This window comes from Lates calcarifer, linkage group LG12 (genome assembly GCF_001640805.2).
Source record: "Lates calcarifer isolate ASB-BC8 linkage group LG12, TLL_Latcal_v3, whole genome shotgun sequence".
NCBI classification, from domain to species: domain Eukaryota; kingdom Metazoa; phylum Chordata; class Actinopteri; family Centropomidae; genus Lates; species Lates calcarifer.
In genome coordinates this window covers 18,765,802-18,787,613 of record NC_066844.1, presented here as the reverse complement: position 1 = coordinate 18,787,613, position 21,812 = coordinate 18,765,802, and the positions used below count along the sequence as shown (strand labels likewise).

At 43.8% G+C, this 21,812-nt stretch overlaps 3 protein-coding genes and 1 long non-coding RNA gene across 14 annotated transcripts in view; 1 reads left to right on the top strand and 3 right to left on the bottom strand.

The window, feature by feature from the left end:
* LOC108884052 (calmodulin-binding transcription activator 1) overlaps positions 1-4,400 on the bottom strand; it is a 51,426-nt gene extending 47,026 nt beyond the window's left edge. For all 9 annotated transcript variants that reach the window (XM_018677684.2, XM_018677690.2, XM_018677688.2 and 6 more), the window contains exons 1-2: positions 4,264-4,400; positions 1,971-2,066 (exon numbers count right to left, since the gene is read on the bottom strand). In XM_018677684.2, coding sequence (XP_018533200.1) covers positions 1,971-2,066; positions 4,264-4,288 — 121 coding nt within the window. In that variant the 5' untranslated portion in view covers positions 4,289-4,400. The remainder of the gene's footprint in view (positions 1-1,970; positions 2,067-4,263) is intronic.
* Positions 4,401-5,863: 1,463 nt separating this feature from the next.
* Positions 5,864-14,994, top strand: LOC108884046 (dnaJ homolog subfamily C member 11). The gene is made up of 16 exons (XM_018677680.2): positions 5,864-7,083; positions 7,873-8,002; positions 8,145-8,218; positions 8,340-8,441; positions 8,593-8,721; positions 8,832-8,954; positions 9,044-9,117; positions 9,203-9,392; positions 9,567-9,652; positions 10,630-10,746; positions 10,847-11,002; positions 11,276-11,345; positions 11,547-11,604; positions 12,254-12,396; positions 12,486-12,615; positions 12,731-14,994. Exons 1-16 carry the CDS (start codon positions 6,958-6,960, stop codon positions 12,754-12,756), a joined length of 1,734 nt encoding a protein of 577 aa, XP_018533196.1. The 5' UTR covers positions 5,864-6,957; the 3' UTR covers positions 12,757-14,994.
* On the bottom strand, positions 9,269-11,291 carry LOC108884051 (uncharacterized). The gene is made up of 3 exons (XR_001960975.2): positions 11,195-11,291; positions 10,872-10,964; positions 9,269-9,386 (listed from the first exon to the last, which is right to left on the bottom strand). It is a non-coding gene; the product is annotated as an uncharacterized LOC108884051 (long non-coding RNA).
* On the bottom strand, positions 12,832-21,563 carry phf13 (PHD finger protein 13). 3 transcript variants are annotated; one of them, XR_001960973.2, is made up of 6 exons: positions 21,115-21,563; positions 20,178-20,276; positions 18,159-18,338; positions 17,640-18,060; positions 17,221-17,543; positions 12,832-15,057 (listed from the first exon to the last, which is right to left on the bottom strand). XR_001960973.2 is itself a non-coding variant. In XM_018677682.2 (5 exons), exons 1-5 carry the CDS (start codon positions 21,157-21,159, stop codon positions 17,311-17,313), a joined length of 978 nt encoding a protein of 325 aa, XP_018533198.1. In that variant the 5' UTR covers positions 21,160-21,563; the 3' UTR covers positions 15,080-17,310. The 3 variants fall into 3 exon arrangements, 1 of the variants encoding a protein (XP_018533198.1); XR_001960974.2 differs by lacking the exon at positions 12,832-15,057 and adding an exon at positions 15,080-17,068; XM_018677682.2 differs by lacking the exon at positions 12,832-15,057 and having other exon boundaries at positions 15,080-17,543.
* Positions 21,564-21,812: the final 249 nt, after the last annotated feature.

Genomic DNA, 21,812 nt, shown 5'->3' with positions numbered 1-21,812 from the left:
AAATGAACTATCCAGAGACACGGGGAAGAACCCATCTAAATATGGAAATTCAACACCACTCACATTTATATATGTGTTTAAAATAATAAAACAATTCCAATACCTGCATTTCTTCATGTGATTCCCTCAGCAGTAAGCCAAAAATCCTGGCTGAACATAGATCACGCACTCACTTGCTTAATCTAGTAAAAGAGAGTCCAAAAGAGTGACAAAGCCTGAATGCTAATGTGAAACTGATGGCTCATTAAGTCATATAGAGGTACGCGTGCTAAAAGTGAAAGTGTTCGACCAAAGTGAAACATTGCTTTGGTAGCCTATCAAATGCCATAATTTAGACTGGAATCACATAGAAGAGCAGCCTCCTGACTGATGAATATTTTACCTCATAAAACTGTCATCTCCATATTTAACACAGAAACAAGCCAATGCCCTTGTGAGATGGCTGTCAGTTAATTATAAAACTCTCCTCAGTAAAGAGAGAGAAAAACGCTCCAAATGCAACTCTTAACTCTCCCCCTACTGATATTAGGAGGCATCAGGGGAAATTTTCACATTTCCCCCCTTTTTGGGATGAAATTAATGTGACAGAAAGAAAGGCTCATTGCACAGCAGCTAGATAGAGGGATGGGAGGGAGGGCAGGAGGGAGGGAGCGCCAGGGCAGGGAAAAGAGGTGGGGGGGGTACATAGCATGGGATGAGCAAGAGTGCAGGAAGAGGGAGGGAGAGACGACAGAAAGCGGGAGAGCAGGGGGGCGGAGGGGGTGCGTGGCGGTGGGGGGGGTGGAGAGATGGGCGTGCATGCTAATTTTATCATTCTGCTGATAAACTTTTCCTCCAGTAATCCTCCAGCTGGGACGAGAGAACAGATAGGAGACAGGGATAGGCTCGGGAAGTCTCAGCTCATATTAAACAGCCATCCCAAACAGAACTCTCTGTTCTATTCTATTCTATTCTATTCTTCCTCTGATCTTCTCTTAATTCTTTATTTGCTATTTTGCGACAGTCACATTTTCTCCCATCCCTCTTGACAAAATAAGAGGGTCTGGTGCAGGTATGAAGCCATCTGCTCCTTTTGAGATGAAAAAGGGGGTGGGGTGTGTGTGCGTGTGTTGGGGGGGGGGTTAGATGAGGGGTGGGGAGTGGTGGTGGTGGTAGTTTCCACATACCTTCCCTTCCCTATACCAATAACCCCCACCACCTCACTAAGCACCATGTCTGTCTGCTCCTCCTCACATCTGTTTATTTTCCTCCAATTTGTCCCCCTCTAACACACACACACACACACACACACACACACACACACATTTGCACACACACACAGAGGCAGAGACATGCATCTGTGTCATGTCCTCTGGAATCAATAACCAATCAAAGCAATCATTGCCTTTATAGTCCCTCTAACACACCAAGGCAATCACACACACACACACACTCACACGCTTACACAACCATGCGGCGACCCCAGATTACACACTCCATCTCACTTCTAGTTTAACCAGGCCCATTGAGGATTATAGATACATAATGCCATGTGTACAGATTAGGTATGACAATAAACTACTGATAGCCAAAGTAAGCCCGGCCTTATTATGTGTGTGTGTGTGTGTGTGTGTGTGAGACGGAGAGAGAGAGTGTGTGCCCACTAATACTGTACTGGCATGCATGAATAAACATGATGTGTAACAGAGCTGAATTGGAATGACATCTCAGCAGAGAGACACAGAGATGGAGTGTGTGTTTGTTTTGTGTACATGTGTGTGTGTGTGTGTGTGTGTGTGTAAGTGTGATCTGTTACAGAGCAGATGAGAAGGAGCCCTGAGTTCCTGCATCACATCATTCTGCCAGAAGGCTTTTATACTTGCTCCCAGAGTCACCCTGTGCTACAGACAAATGTGCGAGCGGCACTTAAACACCCTCTCACGGACATGTGCATGCACAAGCAGTGTGAAGAGCGTTTGTGTGTCTCTTACTGTTGGCGTCAGTGTCGTCACTCTTGGGAGGGGTGTGTCCTGTGTAGCCAACAGCAATCCTGACCATTCGCTCTGGATTTCTTATCTTCTTCAATCCTACAAAAGACACAAGAGCGGAAAAAAAAAGGACAAAGACAAGAGACATATTTAGGAGACGCTCCAGACTTTGGTTTCCTTGGCAGTCACATACCTCACCTCATTCTTTCTCCTCTAAAGCCCAGAAACAAAACTCCAAGTGATATGCATGTGGGCTGATCCATTTTCTGATCCACTAACTTGCATCCATTGTGTCCCCTGATCGATTGGCCACAGTAGATACACTGCCTCCGTGTGTGTGACTAACTTGTACCCGGCTTTAGTTTCTCTTCTCTCTCATCATTTCTCTGTTTCCCTGACCACTGTTGCTATGATACAAAGTAGACCAACCAGCGCAGAGGGAGATGGTCTTCCAGGCTATATGTTGGATATTGTTCTCATGCCCAGTGGTGTACTCTGCCGATTGGCACCACACACATCTGCCAGGGGATGGAAAGAGTGGATGGCTGTCTCCTACCTTCACCGCCGCGATTCATTTGGCTTTCATTCAGCATGGCTAAGGCTCGTAAATTATTACATCCTCTCTATGCATAACACTATGGGGTCAATGGACAAAAAAACCCAACTTCACACTGTGAATGCCGTGTGTCTGTGTGTACAGTACAGTATGGGCATGGTGGGAGGTGGGGGTGGGTTATATTCGTGCGGTACACTGCCTGCTGATCTGCCCATGGGCCTTCTGTCTCATCTCCAGTTCTAGTCTTTTCACGCAATGGGACTCTCAACCCACGGCCTTCCCTTTGCCTCTGGCCATAGCACTGCATGCTCGCCTGCACACGTGTATGTATGTGTGTCTGACTTTAAGTGCTATACGCCTGGAAAATGTGCTGCATGAATGTATCATACTACTTGTGTGGCTCAAGTTGTCCAAAAATTGCCCCTTTAGAGAAATCCTGCTCAGCATCGCTCCCTAGTGGAGACAGAGCCAAAGACTTCCCCTGTCATTTACAGTATCACTATACAGCCTATACTGGAAATGACAATTAAGAGCAGTCTCATAATACAACTGATGTCTACAGCAAATTTTCAGGGCTGTATGTCATTCTAGCTCTTAAGTAGTTATGGAAATACTGTGTCTCATCCATAACAACACACTCAGCTGTTATGTTTATTGGCTTGACTGGCTTCTTTGGGGCAATTTAACCCTCTGTGGCATCAGCAGTACTTTAAAGAGGCAGGAAAATGAAAGTGATGCTTAGCGCAGACTGACAACCAGGGGGTGTTTATAAACAAATGTCAAACACACTGAGTTAAGGAATAAAGCCTTCATTAACCCATGAAGTTGAGCTAGAGATAACATCACCATGGTGATTCTGGCCATCCCTTAAATAATTCATGAATGAATGAATGAATAACAATCTGAATGAAATGGTGGCTGTGTTTGTGACGATATTGACCCCAAGAGTTTAGCTGAAGGAGCAAAAAAATAAAAAAATAAAAATTTAAGTAGATTCATACATGATATGACCTAAAACTGACACACATACACTCCTCCCCCTCCCCAACCTAAATGCAGCCGGATTCTCACCTTCACTGCCTTAGCAACCATAAGCTCAACACCAAATGAACACAAACATAAACACACACGCACGCACACACACGGGTATATATATATACACACACACACACACACACACACACACACAGGATTGTGACTAAATAAATACACAGCTGGACTGGGAGGTTGAGTGGCTGTCAGGAAAGGAAATCTACGATTCAATGAGCTATTCTATTCTTAAATAGAAATACGGAGACAGATAAACACACGCGCGCGCACACACAACACACACACACACACAAGCACAGAAAGCATCTGAATTCCTTCAGCGTGAACCACTCTCATCCTCTCTCATCCCCATCCCTTTTATGCTAAACGCTTAAAAAGCACTCATAAACCAGCTACTCAGGGGAAACGCTGGCAAACACCGGACGGTGAAAAACTACCCCCATCCCGACTCACTCAGAGCCTACCGACAGGACAACTCTCCTTCCGTTATTTATTTGCTGTCGGTTAACCGTGCTCCACACAGTCGCTGGTTCAGCACCAGCGTCCGTGTTTTCGGGACGGGCTAGAAGAAAGGGAAAGCCCTGCCGTTATCTCTCTCCTCCTCTATGCCTCCATCCCTTCATCGCCTCGTCTGAACCCCGAATAGCGGGACTCTGCCACCTCAAATAAAAACCGTTATTTCTCTCTTACCTTCCGGCTTGTTTTCGGCAGCCATTTCCCCTCCACCGCGCGCCTCATCCCTCCTCCTCCTCCTCTTCCTCCTCCTCCTCCTCCTCGACTCGACCTAGTGGTGGTGGAGGTGGTGGTGGTGGGGAGGGGGGGTGCCACGCGCGTGCACAGAGAGGACAGCTCAAGGAGGGGGGCGGGGCTGAGAAGAAGGGGTGGGGGGGACGAGCCTGCCAGGCTCAGCGAGACTATTGGTCCGAGCGGTGAGGATTGACAGCGGGGATCCGTGGTGGTGACTCGCGGAATTCTCCATCCCTCCGTTTATTCCCGTTGTTGTCCCCGCCCCCCACCCCCACCTCCCCCACCCCCTTCGACGTTCACGCGCATTCTTCCTCGCTCTCTCACTCTCTCTCTCTCTCTCTCCTCTCACGTCACTGAACGACGTCTGTATTCGAGGACACCTTGACAGCCTCCCACAGCATCATCATCATCATGCTCATCATCATCTTCTATCTCTCTCATACACACACACACATACACAGCGTAGGCCTACCTACACACACACACACACACACACATATATATATATATATATATACATCACACACACAAACACACACTCAGAGAGAGACTCGCGTGCGCGCTCATTTTCTCACATGCAAACCCAGTGGACTGTTGAAAAACTGAGGTCGCGTCTCGCCATAAATTATGAACCCCCCCCCCCCTGAATTTAAATGAAAAGAACTGCCTGAAAGAGACTTTTTAGATGCGCGTGGGCTGGCGGGTGCTGTCATTCGCTGTGGTGCTGAAGCTCGCGGTGCTGAAAGGACAGCTCCACACGCGCCTACACAGGCTGCGCGCACTCATTGGGCTACCTGCTTTCTTTGAGCCGTGTTATTGAACTGAAGTGATGATAGGTCAGGTGAAAACTTATAGGATGAAATGAAAAACATACCCCCCCCCCCCCCCCCCCCGTTTGGTGCCTATTCTAGCTCTGGCAGGAAATCGTTGTACCATTGCTCATTGCTTCCCTGCGGGAAGTTAAGTTTATAACGAGCCCATATTCTCACTGATAGGCTATTTATAATTCTGCTGTTTTATACTACGCTATCCCTTCTAAACACTGGGGCTTAACCGGGACCATTATGTTCTTGTTTCAATCCCACACTGTCGCTTTGTGCCTCGGGGTAGAATATCGCCTTTGCACCAAAGCCTTGTGTTTGACAGAGACAATCCACTCCGTAGACACGCTTCACGGAAAACAGAGGTTTTGAATGGTTCGTCCTCAGCTACGTATGCTTTGCGTAGCCTCTGCGTGCAGAGGCACACAGGGTTCTTGGCATCGACTGAGTTCGAGCAGGATGAATGACAATGAGGAATATATATAAGATATGGAGCCAAAAATGAGATCGATTTAATTTAAACCTCCAAAACCGTGTGATGTCGCTGTCCGGTGACAGGACTAATGCTGCATGCCAAAACATAGCATATAAACAACAAATCTGTGATGGATGCGCAGCGTAATGGTTGGCAGGTACAAGTTTTAAACGTAACTATAACATAAACTATAACATAGGTGAACAAAAACAGAGAATCAAACTTTTATTTTAAGCAGCCGCATTTTCACATCTTTTACTAGAAGGACTTGAATACTAAAAATGCTATTAAAAAGTCCTGCATTCAAAATGTTGCTTAAGTCAGTGTATATAAGTATTATCAGCAAAATGTACTTAAAGCATCAAAAGTAAACATTGCTGCTGCACATTAGCCAGCAGAATCTCTCATGTCAGCGTTTATTATGTTTCTGAATTTCTCATGCATTGACATGTGAGTAGAATTTTAATGTTGCAGCTGGTTGTGAGGAAGTTCATTCTAATGACTTTATATCTTGTTTGATAGTTCAACCCATGCATCCTGTTTATAAACTATTCTATAAACAGCTGGAGCTATATTCCCTACAGACATTTGGTGGAGTGTAAAGTAGTAGCCTATAGAATGCAAATATTTAAGTAAAGTTCAAGTACCTCAAAACTGGGCTAGAGTACAATGCCTAAATATATGTAGTTGGCTACATTCCACCATGCAACAACACTTCGAAGGGGGGCGTTCTGCAGAAAGACTGCATTTACTTTTGATGCTTTTGAAAAGAGTTGAGTACCTCTTCCACCACTGCAACAACTTTAACAAGCAAAATCAAAATGGAAATATCCTGGCAGCAGAGCAACACAGCCTGGTAATGATTAAAGACAGCTATAATGTTGAACTGCTGACAGTGTTATTCGGTTTACAGGTTGCTTAAAAGACACCCGGTAAAACAGATTGGCATAAAGGGAAGAGAAGCTGTTATTATAACTTGGATTTTAATGTAATATTGTTCGTACTCGAGTTATTGTAATTTAGGGGTAATCTATTTCCTCAGTTGCGACCATTGTCATGTCAATGAGCGTAGGATGTTCAGCCAATCAGAATTGAGAACCGGTGTTAGCAGTTTAGGCGAGGCGATAAGCCACCGACTATTTAACTAAGAAAGACAGAAAGGGAAAAGACAGTGGCGGGTTGTTTTACACACTGACGAATACAGTACGTTCTAGAGAGAAGAAATTCTCCTTACGGTGGCATTTCCTCTTTCCTGGAAGTGTGTTTTTCGCGCTGTGCTCAAACTCAAACACAATCAGCAGAGGGCGACGTGACAACTTCCGTTCCTCTCACGGCGGACCAATGAGCTTTCAGAACACTGGAGGGGTGGGCGGGACTGGACCAAACGCGAACATGGCGGCGTCCTTAGATGATGATTTCGAGTCTAATAATCAGGACTATTACTCTCTGCTCAACGTCAGGAAAGAGGTACGGTTGTTTTTTTGTGCTACAGCGAAACCTGACGATGACGCGCTTTTTGCCATGATAGTCGGGTCGACTTCCTTTGAGAAAGTAACATACAGTCGGTGCATCATCGTTGAGTTGAATAACGGTCTTCCCCATTACCAGCACCATCATCTGTGGAGGCTGAGACCGGCTGGTGCTGCAGAGGCACTGACAAGCAGGCCATTTAAACATGTACTTTACACGATGCAGGGAATACATTTTACAATGCATGTTAACACAGGTAACATGTCTGCATCGCTGAGCACCACCAGAGGTCACAATGAGAGACTGATTAGGAGGCCTGACTAGGACTTGCACTTGGATGCTCGCCTGGATAACGTTAGGTAACACTTGGTACTGAGGCAGACACTCCAGCCTAACAGGAATTTATTTGGCTGTTTCTCAGTTTCCTCCTAAAGTGGTTGTTTTAATTCAGCAGTGTTGTGTCAGCATTTAAGAGTGGGGCTGAAATTATTAGTCAACTGAGTGAAAATTAATCTGCAATAATTTTGACAATGAGTGATTTAAAAGAGAAATTCAGAAATGCAGCAAAATTACTGGTGCCAGCCTGTCAAGCGTCTCCCGCATGAAATTGTAATATACAGTTAGAATGGCCAAAACTAAGCAACAAACCAATTTCACCTTTTCTGACATTTTACAAACCGTACAATCACTTAATCGGCAAAGTATGTGGCAGATTAATCTGTAATGAAAATAATTGCTAGTTGCAGCCCTACTCAGGAGTCAAACCTGTCCTCTCTATAATTACAGGCTACATTGGAGGAGTTAAAGGCATCGTATCGGAGGCTGTGTATGCTCTACCATCCTGACAAACATCGAGACCCGGAGCTGAAAAGACAAGCTGAGCAGCTTTTCAACCAGGTGCATCAGGCGTATGAAGGTAAATGGATTTTTTTTTCATTGCCAATCAACTTAAGAAAATACAGCTGAAATTAAGCAGTGTTTCTTGAGAACTAAAAACAGATTTAATGCCAGACAAAACATAATATAAACTGAACAGTGACTTCCCTCGCTCCCCTCAGTCCTGAGTGATGCTCATTCCAGAGCCATTTATGACATCTTTGGGAAGAAAGGGCTGGAGGTGGAAGGCTGGGAGGTGCGTATTCTGTTTAACAATAATTGTTTTGTCTCACAGTTGAGTGATTTTGCTGGCACATTATACATACAGTATAAGCGTATCCTCATTACCAGTGTCTTATGGTGATGATGCTGTGTAGGTGGTGGAGAGGAAGAGAACTCCAGCAGAAATTCGAGAGGAGTATGAAAGGCTGCAGAGAGAAAGAGAAGAGAGGCGACTGCAGCAAAGAACTAACCCCAAGGTTTTTCTCAGTCACTACTTTTATGCAGATGTTATTAAATACGTTGCAACTTAGTTTTCACTGTGGGTGGATTCCACATTCATTTCATTATGTCCCTCACCTTCCTCCTTCTTTCTTAATTAATTCTGTCAATCTCTAATGCGTTATTCAGGGCACCATCAGTGTTGGTGTGGATGCAACAGACCTGTTTGACCGGTATGATGAGGACTTTGAGGAGATGCCAGGAGGAGGCTTTCCACATATTGAAATCAACAAGATGCACATTTCCCAGTCCATAGAGGTTTAACAAAACACACTCACTCAGCACTTACCTTCCACACAGCTACTTACCTGGGCCAGGATCACTGTAGTATTTCTTTTATCAGGCGCCACTTTTCTGTCTTTCATCAGGCTCCTTTGACGAACTCTGACACAGCAGTGCTGTCTGGTTCGCTCTCTACACACAATGGGAATGGAGGGGGTAACATTAACATGACCATACGAAGGGTTACTTCAGCCAAGGGCTGGGGAGAGGTACACACAGATACACAACACATGTAATATGGAAAACGCAAATACAAAGGCACATTCCTTCCCCTCTGTAATCACATGTTTCTCTGCAGGTGGAGTTCGGAGCAGGAGACATACTGGGACCGCTCATTGGGTTAAAAGTGTTTCGCAATGTCACTCCACGTTGGTAAGGCCCAGCTGTTTGACACCAGGAACAGCAACACGTACTTTAGTAGTTTTTAAAATCTCCTCTCTGTCATTTCTCCGTCCAGTTTCTTGACAGCCCAGTGCGGTTTGCAGTTCTCTCCTCGAGGGTTGCGACCGAGCTGCTCTCTGATGACAGCACGCCACCTGGACCAGAACACCATGGGTTACCTTCAGTGGCGCTGGGGGCCCAACAGCGCCATGACTACCAGCCTGGTCCGAGACACAAAGAGCAGCCACTTCACCCTAGCTCTGCAGGTACACACAAACACAATTACCAGCAGACTGACTGCATACACACTGCCATTTGCTGTCACAATGATGAATAAGGTTTGTGCTGTAACTGAAATTTGCTGCACTTAACCCTGTGGTTTTCTTTTTTTTTTTTTTTTTTTTTGCTTCATGTGGCCTGCCAACCCCACCCTCCTCCAGCTGGGTGTGCCTCACTCCTACCTGATGATGAGCTACCAGTACAAGTTTCAGGATGAAGACCAGACTAAAGTGAAAGGCTCTGTCAAGTATGTCTGTCTGTTACTGCTGTGTCTGAGGACTTAAGTACCCATTTCTCTTTAAGCCAGATTGGTTTAAATTAAAACAGCTGGTTTAAAGGGGAAAGGGGTAATTAGCAAAGCTATGCCAATGAGCTGATGTGATTTCCATATCAGTGCACTTTGAAGGGAAACTGAACACCAGCTGATGATCTTGATTTTGCTGAGTGTACTTCAGAGTGTGTCAGGGCACCCTGACATCCCTGCTGGGTGTGGTCAGAGGTGCAGCAGACACCTCTTTGCTTTCCTGCCTGGTGTTAAGTTGTTTTTGTTTTCACAAGAATTGTGAAAGTTTTTCTTGAAAATCTTTTGTAATTACTAGGAAGCAGTTTGTCTGTTCTATTATGAGTTATGTTGAAATCCAAACAGTTGTTTTGTTAGCGTTAGTGAATAAAACATGAATACTTAGTCTTTATAGCCTTACATATCAAGTATCCTACATAAACCATTTAATAATATGACCTGCAAAATCATAATTTAATTGACTCTGGGCTGCACTTCAAGCTTTACAGAAAACCTATTTCAACATTATGGTTTTCTTTTGTATTTCTAATAACAGTTTATTTATAGAGCACTTTTCAAGCAAAAAAACACAACACAAGTGCTTTCCAGGGAAAGGAAAATAAAAGACAATGACAGAATATAAGCTGCATTAAAGGAGCTGCAGGAGGTAAAAGCAGTAAGCAATTACACAAAATAGAAGAAAAATATGAAAATAAGTAAACCCGGTAGAATAGAAATAAAACATAAGTACAGAAATGAATGTAAAAGAAAGAGAATATTGTATATAAGTTGTTAAACAAATGCCATAGACACAGACATTTTAATCCAGCTGTACTACTTATTTTATTTACTGCCCATTCTGACCATGTTATTTTTTTTTTGGTTGTTGTCTAGTTTCATCTGTCTAATAGTCTCTGCTCATTTCTGTATCTCTTTCTCTCCAGGACAGGCTGGTTTGGCACCGTAGTGGAATATGGAGCAGAGAGGAAGATCAGCCGACACAGTGTCCTGTCAGCCACTGTCAGCATCGGCGTCCCGCAGGGAGTCACCCTCAAGATCAAGTACTGGCCAACCCACAACATGATCTCATTCTTCTGTGGGTCCTAATCCCTCTGCAGGATCATCTGATGTATGTGTGTGTGTGTGTGTGTGTGTGTGCAGGTTGGCGCGTGCCAGTCAGACGTACCTGTTTCCGGTCCACCTGACAGATCAGCTGCTGCCAAGCGCTGTCTTCTACGCCACTGTGGGACCCCTGCTGGTCTACATGGCCGTCCACAGACTGGTTATCATCCCGTATACACAAGCACAGAAAGAGCAGTTAGTACATCTCCTCAGTCGTTACTGTTCAGACAGACTTTAAGTTAGCTTTCATGTGCACATGATAAGTAATTAGATCATGAAACTTTGTTCCTGAGGTGAAGGCAGCACCACGCCCCTGATGTGTGCAGAAATGCAGCATTTCAGTTGTGGGGTTTCGTTAATACTAGAGGGGTTTTCTTTCACGCTTACGCTGTCATCAGAGAGAGCCTCCACGGTGAGTCCCGGCGGGTGATTGTTGATGTCTGCTTTATCTGTCTTTGTGCTTCCCAGAGAGCTGGAGCTGCAGAGGAAGAGCTCCGCCACAGACATCGCCAAGAAGAAGCAGGAGGCAGAGTCTGCTGTGAGCGCTCACACACTCAGCATGCACAACACACGGTTATTCATTGCGTGTGTGTGGGGGGGGGGGTGTCATGGATCATTGTTCAAGTTCAGCTCTCCTCATCTCATCTGAAAACCTCTCTCTTCTCCTCTCCTATTTCGCTCCCCTCCTCCTCCTCCACATCCTCCTCCTCCTTGTCTTTCTCCCTTGGCTCCTCTGCAGGTTCTGCTGATGCAGGAGTCTGTGAGGAGAATCATAGAAGCAGAAGAATCCAAGATGGGTGAGGGAACACACACACACACACACACACACACACACACACACACACTCACACACATATACTCACAGACATTACACCAGGGTGAGAAAGTGAGAACCTTTTTAATTTGCAGCCAGCCAGAACTTGGTAAAAATCCAAATGTGTAATTCAAACGCATTTCTCATGGTTGCTGTCAACGGCATAATGTACTGTAGTTCCAGGATTCTGTTTGGCCAAGTCTGGCTTCCATCATATCCTTGCTACGAAGCAAGAGATGATGATGTAGCCCATCTCCATGCTGAGGTGTTTACATAGGTTAAACTTGTAAATCTGCGCACGGGAACACAGGAGTGCACACTGACATAAATCAAACCTGTGATGTCAGCACGCTAATGGATTTCCTTGTTATATTTATGTAGCGAGAGCATGTTATTATTTGAAGAGCCACTCTACGGGATGTGTTCACAGCACCTTCTAGATGCTCTGTGCAAGGACCAGTGGTAGAAATTGAGACGTATTATTGACATCAAGCTTATGTCGTAGCAGGACTGTTGTTGAATTTACACATGTAAATATTCTGTACTCTGTACATCATCACCTCTGTGTCCCTGTTTTAAACTGACAAAAATGTTGAAATGAAAACACACTTTTACCATATATTTCTGTCTAGGCCTGATCATCCTGAATGCCTGGTATGGAAAGTTTGTGTCAGACACCAGCCAGAAGCAGGAGAAAGCAAAGGTCATTGACGTCACTGTGCCTCTGCAGTGCCTGGTTAAAGACTCCAAACTCATCCTTACAGAGGCCTCTAAGGTGTGTGCGTGTGTTTGTGTTCACATCAGTGTATGTGACGGTACATTTGTAAATGCGTGTATGCATATGAATGATTTGTCTATGTGCAGGCGGGGTTGCCAGGCTTCTATGACCCTTGCGTAGGAGAGGAGAAGAGTCTTAAATTACTGTACCAGTTCAGAGGTGTGATGCACCAAGTCATCTCTGCTGACACTGAGCCTCTACGGATACCCAAGCAATGTTAGTGCTGCAGCTGCTTTACTTTTAAAACTGCACACTTATTACAACAAGGCTAAAGCCTATAGGCATGCATCCATGTTTAAGTTATTTATTTATTTATTTTTTGTCTTTTCAGCTCACAGGATTGAGTCTGAGTCCTAGGAGCTCACCGCTGTTGGAGCACCAGAGAGCCAGTGCAGATAAAACCAGACTTTGTGTAAACAGAAGAACCCATGAAAAGAGAGGACACATCAAAAATAAGTCAGTCTCTCTCCTCCAGTCCTCCTCTGTCATGGTATTAGTCAATCCGTTTATCGACTCCCCCCACTCCTCCCTCTCCCCGTGGGGCCATCTCCCTGGTTCAGCGAAAAACAGGAGTCAGCTCAGAGTTTTCTACAAGGTGTCACCCTTTTGAGTCTCTAGTCGGCCACACCTGGCGGGGATTCTCACATATCTGTCTGCTACAGGAGATCAGACATCGACCCTGAACATAGTTTTACATATATATGCACTACAAAGAGGGACCTGTATTCACCGCGGACGTGGTGGCCACTCCCTTTAACGATGAGCTAAACAAATGTGGATAAATTTAAAAATGTTTCTTGACATTTGTTATGTCAAGCGTATACAAACAAGCTGTGCTGTAAGTTTATCCCATATTACTGTAGTCTTTGTCCTTTATGTGTATGACCACCCCTGTAGTTTTGAATCTAATAATGTTACATGCAAATGTTTAGAGTAACACTATGCAGGATCATGTCTCATGTCTGTGACCCTGAGGCTGGCCAGGACTGAGGAATGATTTTGTAACAGATGTGAACATGTCTCATCCTAATCTATTTATTATGCCTTTCAGTGACATGTCTGCTGCTCGTTTGGGTGCCAGTCAGCAGGTACAAATTGGTGCTCAAAACTTATATCTGTGAGGGTTCGGACTTGGAAGTAGAGGGATAGTTTGCACAGGGAGGGAAAGTGATGAAAGTGATGCCCTCTGATGGTAGCGAGACAAGCTTGAATTCACTATTCAGATTTTTTTTTTTTTTTAACATCTCAGACAAGACTGCAATTTAAAGGCAGACGTTTGGTTTACGTCACTGTTTATTGATTATATCTGTGCAGTTGCAGACAAATCTGAATTTCTTACTATGATTTTTTAATACAGTGAAGGCTACACTTTGTACGTCACTGGTGTATATCTATTAACAGTGACTACTGGTATGGATTTGAAACTTGCTTTTCAAGAATCTTGTTTTGTGGTTGGGATGTGACCAGTAGAGGGCGCAGATCAACACTTTCCCTCTTGTAGGTTGTGTTTGCTGCTTAAGCTGGAGCTGACCTGAGCCACACTAAAACCATTTCACTGATTATGGCACATTAACATGATTACATTCATTTGTTTGAATTTAGTTAATGTTAATGTTTACACTATTTTTGTGCCACTTTTAATTTTCTATCATTCTCCATCCCTTTTTTATTTTTTAAAATTCTCAGCTGAATTAATCTTAAATGCAATGACACTACTTAAAGTATTGTATAAGATGCTAAAAGCGTATTTTTCATCCATTGTTTTAATGCCTGTCATTTAGGTGATAATCCACAGTCAGTGACTCACCACTGGTAGCTATATTTCTGACTGATGTGGTGTGGCTGACCTGGGGAAATCTAATATCCTGTGATGCACTTTCTGTTGAGATATAGGTGTTGTAGCACAGAAGTCCTAAAGTTTAAACCTCATACTGATGTATTATTTGCCAGTATGTACAGTGGTACTGTAACTGCAGAGGGGAAGGTGAGAGCTAGTCAAGTTATTCCTCATTTTCTCTGGGAAGTCTTTAATGAACTACAGAAACACACTACTGTTGGATAAAAATGGTATTTTTGTGATTTCAGAGGTAATATTTTGCACAAACTGTACAGTATTTAAAGCAAATGTTATCATGAAAGTGGCACTAAAGCCTCTAATAGTAGCTCTACACCTTACACTGAACTCCATAGGGTGCATCCAAGAAACAGTGACTGCTCCTTGATATGGCATCTTCCCCTGATTGAATCTGATTTTGCCATCAGTGGTAAGATGGAGGGATGTCTGTCTCTGCCCGTCCCTACAGAGAAATAATGGTCTTGGCTTGGGGTCACTATTACTGCAGCCATTTTGCACTGATTCTGTTTGTAGTATTTGTCTCCTCTTGTTAGTCTGTAGCTGTGCTGTAAATTATTTTGACAGGTCAGCTGGTCACCTCTGCTCTAGTGCCACCGTGAGGCCAGCAGAAAGTCTGCTCCCTGCTGTTACATTCCAACCCACCACCCAAACTGACCCACATTATGTAAACGTACCGAATGGTTGAGGAGCCTGTGTTCTCTGTCCTGTAAAGACTACAATAAAAGTGAACAAAAAAGATGTGGCGGTTGATTTCCAGAGTGTTATAGAAAGACCGGTCTCTCTCAAAAATGCACTGTGATCTCCTAGAAGACAAAAAGCAACATGTTAAAATGGTAACTCTTTATTTACAATAGTTTACAATAGTTTCACAGAAACAGTTTGCACCACAGTACAGACAACGCTTTCTCAATAAGGGGATAGGACAACCCAGGATCAGAACAAACGAGCTGTATCACAATGAGCATTGTTAACATTAATTACACTGATGTCTTTAAGACGCAGACTAACGTCAGGAATTTGTGCCTGAAGGTGTCTTCAGGTTCTCTCTTCAAGACATGAGCGTCCTGAGAAACAGCAAACGATTTTTTAAAGTCTTGAAACGTCTTAAAAGCATCAAGACCTGGGTGATTGCTGGGTACGAAACCAGTAAACCAACATTTGTAAATACCAGAAGACAAAGAGTGCAGAGATGAGCTTAACCACTTTAAACTCTTAGTAAGTCTTATGTTCTTTACAAACCGAACATTCACTGTGTGTGTGTGTGTGTGTGTGTTAGTCGTTCCCTGGTCGTGTCATTGATTCTGCATTGTAAAACCCCATCCTGGACTAATATCCAAGGTTTTGAGTCTAAAATCTGTCACTCTACAGTATGGCTTTTGTATAATCAGAAACAACATGTAGCCCTACACAGACAGGCCCAACAGCAGATGGCACATGAATAACAAAGCTTAAAATCTTTCATCCATATTGCAGCAAGTTGTAAGGAAAAAAAGTGTCCGTAAAAGAAAAAAAAAAACAATTTTTCCATTAAACCTGCTGCATATGGGGGTAACTGAATACTGCTGTGAAAACGTTAGCTAGAGGTGATAAGAGACTGAGGTCTGTTCTTCTGATCTGACCCTTCAGAGACAAAACAAAACAAACCGACCCTGCCCATGGTACTTAGCAGGTATCCATTTCTCCATCTTACAAAAGACCCAAACCCATGGAGCTTAGTTGAGACAACTCATAGCAGCACATGCAACACCCTGACACGGTGTTAACCATTCAAACAAACACACTCACATGCATAATTTCAACTGGACTCTTGAGAGAATCTCTCCAACAACGCATTTCCAGTTTAGATAGCTTTTTTTCTGTTGATACTTTAACAGGACGGCCACAGGAGTTCCCTTCTATAAATATATTTGTCTCTGAAAACTTTGTCTTGAGTAATGTTGAAACCAAAGAAAACTTTCAAAAAACGGTTTGTAAAGGTATTGTGAACAATACCCGTTATGAAATGTAGCAAAAATCATGCCGGCCGACCGCAGGCGACAGAAAACACCTTTATGACAACTGTCGCGTTATCTGAATCTTGTCAATTATCTGGGTTTTTTTAAAGCTGTAAAATAACACATTTTAATTGTGAACGAACTTCTGGTGAAATCAGAACACTATTCGAACATTTTTGAGAAACACACAGCATGTGAAAGCTCCATGTGTGGCCAAGTAACGTCTTGACTCAGACGCGTGGCCGAGGCTGGAAGACAGCTTGTGAAGTAGAAGAGAGGGAGGGACAAGCGCTTGGTTCAGTTGTATGGGCTTACAGCCTCAATGATATTCTTTCACAGTGTCTTAAATAACAAAACCGAACAACAAACAGATGAAGCAGATGCAGACTCTAGTCTCTTATCCTACATCTTTGTTCTATTGGATTATACCTCAGCTTAATACTATAGCACCATCTGAAGCAATTAACACAAGGCTTAACTTGTTTTCTCATTTTTTAAACGGTTAATTATGTAACATTAATAGAGGCATCTTAGAGAAATCAAATCCAGTTTAATCAGAAGGACATACCTGTCCTTATGACAGAAAGGTCAGATGGATTTAAAATTAAGAAAAAAAGGTGAGAAAAAGTGCAAACAGTCTTTCCCACAAATCCCAGCATGCACCATAGTGGGTGGCAGTTGTGAGGGCATTTCTCTCTATATGGCAGTTCAAATGATTCCAGTGTTCACGAGACACCAAGTCCCAACAGTAGCGGTTTGCTGCTATGCTAATGTCATCTACAGACAGACATCCATTCAGTGATTGCCTTACGCACAGAGTCTGTAGGGAAGCAGAAACAAACCTTAGTAAATCTCTAAAATAGCACTCAAACTGTTTTCAAATGGAATAAGGGCTTGGGATAGGTCCACCAGAGTGTTTATAGAAAATGTGGGTTCACGGCTGACCAGGAGGGACAGAGACTGAAGGATCACCTGATATTGAGGAAGAATGAGTCCAACAGGTGGGGGAGAGGCAAGGGAGGAAGGAGGGAGGGAGGTCAGAGTTCAAGGTTCAGCTTGGGGTCAGTCTAGCAGGTGTTTGCGTGGGCCTACGCGTGAGCGGTGGGAGCGACGGGCATCCTGGACTCCATGTGTCTCTCGGCAGCTCTGGCACACATATGTCTCTGGCACGTGGCTCTTGCGGATCTTAGCACACGACAGGTGGATCCAGGTGTGACACTTGTTACACTCGATCATGGCCCGACCCGCAAAAGGCTTCATGCAGAAACACGTGACCAGATCCCACGAGTCGTCATCTGAGGAGAGAAGAGAGAGAATCTCCTGAGTCAAGCTTGGCCACTTTGTCAAACTTGTAACAATGCAATATATGCACGCCGATGCAAAAACCTCACCTGAGTCTACCATGATGTCCTCATCCTCTCCTGATCCATCTTCGTCTCTGAACACCACCTGTTTCCCCTGGCGGAACACCGTTCTGTTTCCTGAAAAGCCCTCCACCTTCTGTACCTTTACCACTCCTTCTTCAAGGTCTCGACCATCCCAGTATCGACGCTCCTCCTTGGGCTCCTCCTTGCAGGGGGAGGGGCTAGGCAGACGCTGGGGGTGGAGGGGAATGCTGATATCATCTTCTGGCTCTTCTTTGATTGTTCGGCCACCAAAGGAGACGGGGTACTCCAGCTGTGGGGCTGTCGAGTGGCCCTGCTGAGCCTCACTTTCCTCACCAGCCTGATGCTCCCTCTCCTTTCTCCTCTTCTTCTTCTTCAGCTTGTCAGCTTTCCTTCGGTCATCTGGATGCAGGGTGGTGATTGTGTGCTGCAGTAGAGGGGGATTAAAAAAAACTGTATGTCAAAAGGAATGAAGGTGAACATTTAAAATGTGTGAAGGTGTTATGTGACATCAGTTCAACTCACATCTTTCTTGGTGTGACTGGACAGCGTGGCTCCTGGCTGTGGACGTTTCCTGCTCCTGTCCTGGGGGACCTTGGGAGGGCGCTGGGGACAGGAGGCTGGGGGTCCTGGGGTCCAGCCATCACTGTCAGCTGTGCTGCCTGTACTGTTGGGGGGGCTGGAACTACTGCGCAGTGGAGAGTCCTGTAACAATGAATGGAAAAGTAGGGGGTCAGTGAGAGAAAAATCACATCAGGAGATGGAGCTGGGGATTAACATATCCAAAATGCAAAATCCAAAGTTCATCCACTCAACAATAGGATGACAAAAATCTATGATATTCCTGATTACCAATCACCACGCTGCCACTGGACCAAGCATTAACATGACACTATGAGTTCAGAGGCCTGAGTGTGGGTACCTTGAAGCTTCAGACTATGAACATTTCGCTGTCTTTGGTTCTAACTTTAATTGCTATGTTTTAACTGAATGAGCTTCACAGTGTCCTCAGGAAATTTAAGAAAGTGTCAGAAATTCCCTGGTATAACAATGTAGCACGGCCGGTGTTATGAATCAATTTCAAAGAGGGACTAGTAATGAGACTGCAGGCAATGCTAAAGTACTGTCGTGACAGCTTGAATGTTGGGCTGCACATTTTTCAATTTATTTTAATTTAGACCTCTGAGTTCTCATTCTTACATGACAACTATTATGCTGTATTTGAATTAGTGGGGAGACCTGCGGCACAAAGACCATCATCAAGTATCATCAGATGACAAGACAGCCTTATACCATGTGACAAAATTTGCACAGGAGGAGAGGGTGGAAATGAAAACAAATAGAACCTGTGTAACACCAGAGAAACAGAGGAGCTGTAAAGTGAAAGAAAAACCTTCGAAAGAATAACCACAACTAGAACGAAATGAGTCATAATTTTGAAACCCCTGTGGCTGATGGGGAGGAAAAGGAACTTATTTTGTACTAATTTTTGAGGGGGAAAAAAAGTTGTCACACCCTGATGCCTGTTATTGGTTTCACAGGAAATTACAGTTAAAAAGAAAAAACTTTTCAAGAAATGTTTTGCCATAGCTTAATAACACAACAAACTTTGATGAAACTATCAAGGGCGTGAGAACCACAACATCCCTCCGCCTGAAGGGTGTTATCTGTGGGAGTTCTGAGGAGAAAAAAAATGGTGTGTGTAACAACGGACTGTGAATCCAACACTGTGAAAGGAGTGTACAAAATAGTATTCTTGCCATCTGAATTATCTACTGTCGTCTGTTGCGTGAAACAAACAGTTAAGGTTAGTTCTCTTAGGAGAGGGTGTGTTGACACTAAAATAGCCACTTGAAGCTGGAGAAACTACAGAGACAAAAGAATCTGTTTAAGATAATCTCATTGTCTGGGTATCTCCCTCCCTGTTTCCAAACAAGATGCAATTCCAGCAAAAGAGAAGTCAACACTGCATATCCAATTTGCTGAGTCAACACATTTGAAGACTTATAAAGATAAAAAAGTTGTCAGTCAACAACACTTTTCTATATAATAACTTCCACCAACACAAAGTCTAACCCACTCCATGTTAATCACAACATACATGGAGGAGGACTTTATTTAAACATTAGCTTTCCGTCCATCCATATATTATCTCAAAGCATTCAGATTATTGGTTAACTAGTTGTATTCATTAATTAGCATATTGATTTAATCGAACATGGTGTAGGCCTTCAGCTTTTCTTTCTCCTTCTTTTTTTTTAATCCTTAAAGGAGTTTAAAAATTCGGTTATCCATTGTATCTGTATTTTCATTTAATTCTGATTTCGTTTTTTCTACTTTACCTAGACAATTTCTCAACTGTTGGCTTCACTTAAGCTTGTTTAGATTAGCAAACGTGGTGTAACTCTGAGAAGCTGTCCTCAGGTGGCAATGCAGCTGATTAAAACCAATGCATTCACATAAAAAAATGCGCCAGTTTAGCCCAACAATGCAGGTGCTTATGGGACGATGAGTGTAAAGGCACTCTCCGCTTCATTTACTCACCTCTTGGGGGTATGGAATATAACCGGCGTAGGCCAAGACAAAAGTGCAAAACTTGTTGAAATCCTCTACTGTCCTCCTCCTGTACGGCGGACTGAAACCCTGAAACACAGGCACGTAAATGAAACATTTGCTGCATCAAACCTACACATCCCAACCATACTCTGCAGACTGACACTCAGCGATGGCTGGTTGCGACGTAAACAAACACAACGAAACAAAACAATAACATGTTGACTAACGTGACCCAAAGTTGAATTAACTGCATGGATATTGTCTCTGGACTCGACTGTGAACCTTCCTACCAACCCCCACCCATTAGCACAACTAAAAACGACAGCTAACGTTAGCTAGGTCGGCTAGCAACAGACAGCAAATAAGTAACTAATGCTAACAGGCTAGCTGCTGGCTGCTGTCGGTGGAGTTTAGCTGTCAAACAAAACTATGAAGCCATAAATGAATCCGTGTTACAGACTATCAAAGTGTCACAGAAGAATCAGTGTTAATCAACTGCTAGCTGACAAAAAAAGAAGATGGGGTGAAAATGAAGCTTAGTCAGCCAGTGTTAATGTTAGCATCCTCCGCAATAATGAAGGAATGTTTTCTTTTCGATGAAACCTTAAGCTAACGCTAGCTTTAACCGTCTTGGAAAGTACCATCTAAAGTAACATTAATGACTCATTCACACGCAAAATGTCAAGTTTCAGTAGCGAAAGTTGACTGTTTGATGTATGCGTGTCCGAGTGTTTAACGTGTGTAACTTATCTAATTTCTGCAGCAGTAGCTAACATTCTGTCAACATTAGCACAGCAAGCTAACGCTAACTTATCAGCAGCTGCTACACCGTGTGGTGACAGACCCCGAGCAAACTGACGTCTGCTAACGTCGTTAGCCATGACTGCAAACTACTCATCGTAAAACAGTTACATAAAACACTTACCTCCGACTGAAATGCATGAGATGTCGATGGGTTTATGTCACCCATCTTTACAAAGCACCCGACCACCTGGCGTTTTGTCAATAACGCGACAGGCTACAGCAACGGGCTACTCGATGCCACCGTAAACACCGAGGTTACCTAGCTAACACCTAACGTTGTAGCTAACGTTAACGTTACCTATGCTAAACTCGAAGCAACAGTGTTTCACTCAGTTTGTCACCAACGATAACATGACTTGAACCAGCGCCAGGAACAACCAACTAGCGTCAGCCAGTCAGATCAAAGTTGTAAAACGTGCCTCCCGTGAACCGTAAACGTTACAACTGTGTTTCCATCGACCTGTCCGGTAACGTCTCTGTTTGATCCAGTTTACTGACTGCTGCTGGGGGGAGCGGTTCACTTCGGCTGTCACCAGCTGCCTGCCCCCTCTTCTTCTTCTTCTTCTTCTCCTTTTCCCTGTGTCTACAGCAGCTAATGAACGTGATGGTGCATTACCGCCCTCCTTTGGTTTGCAGCACTTGTTAAGGGTCTAATATTTGAAGACCCCCCAGATATGGTTCAAAAGAGGTCATCCTCTCAATCAGCAGACCTCCTCTAGGATACTGAAACAAAATTTTATTAAAACTTAACCCCCAAACTCTCCTGGAAAAACACTGCATACATCATATATTTATGTTTTTCAGTTGGTCTCTTATGTT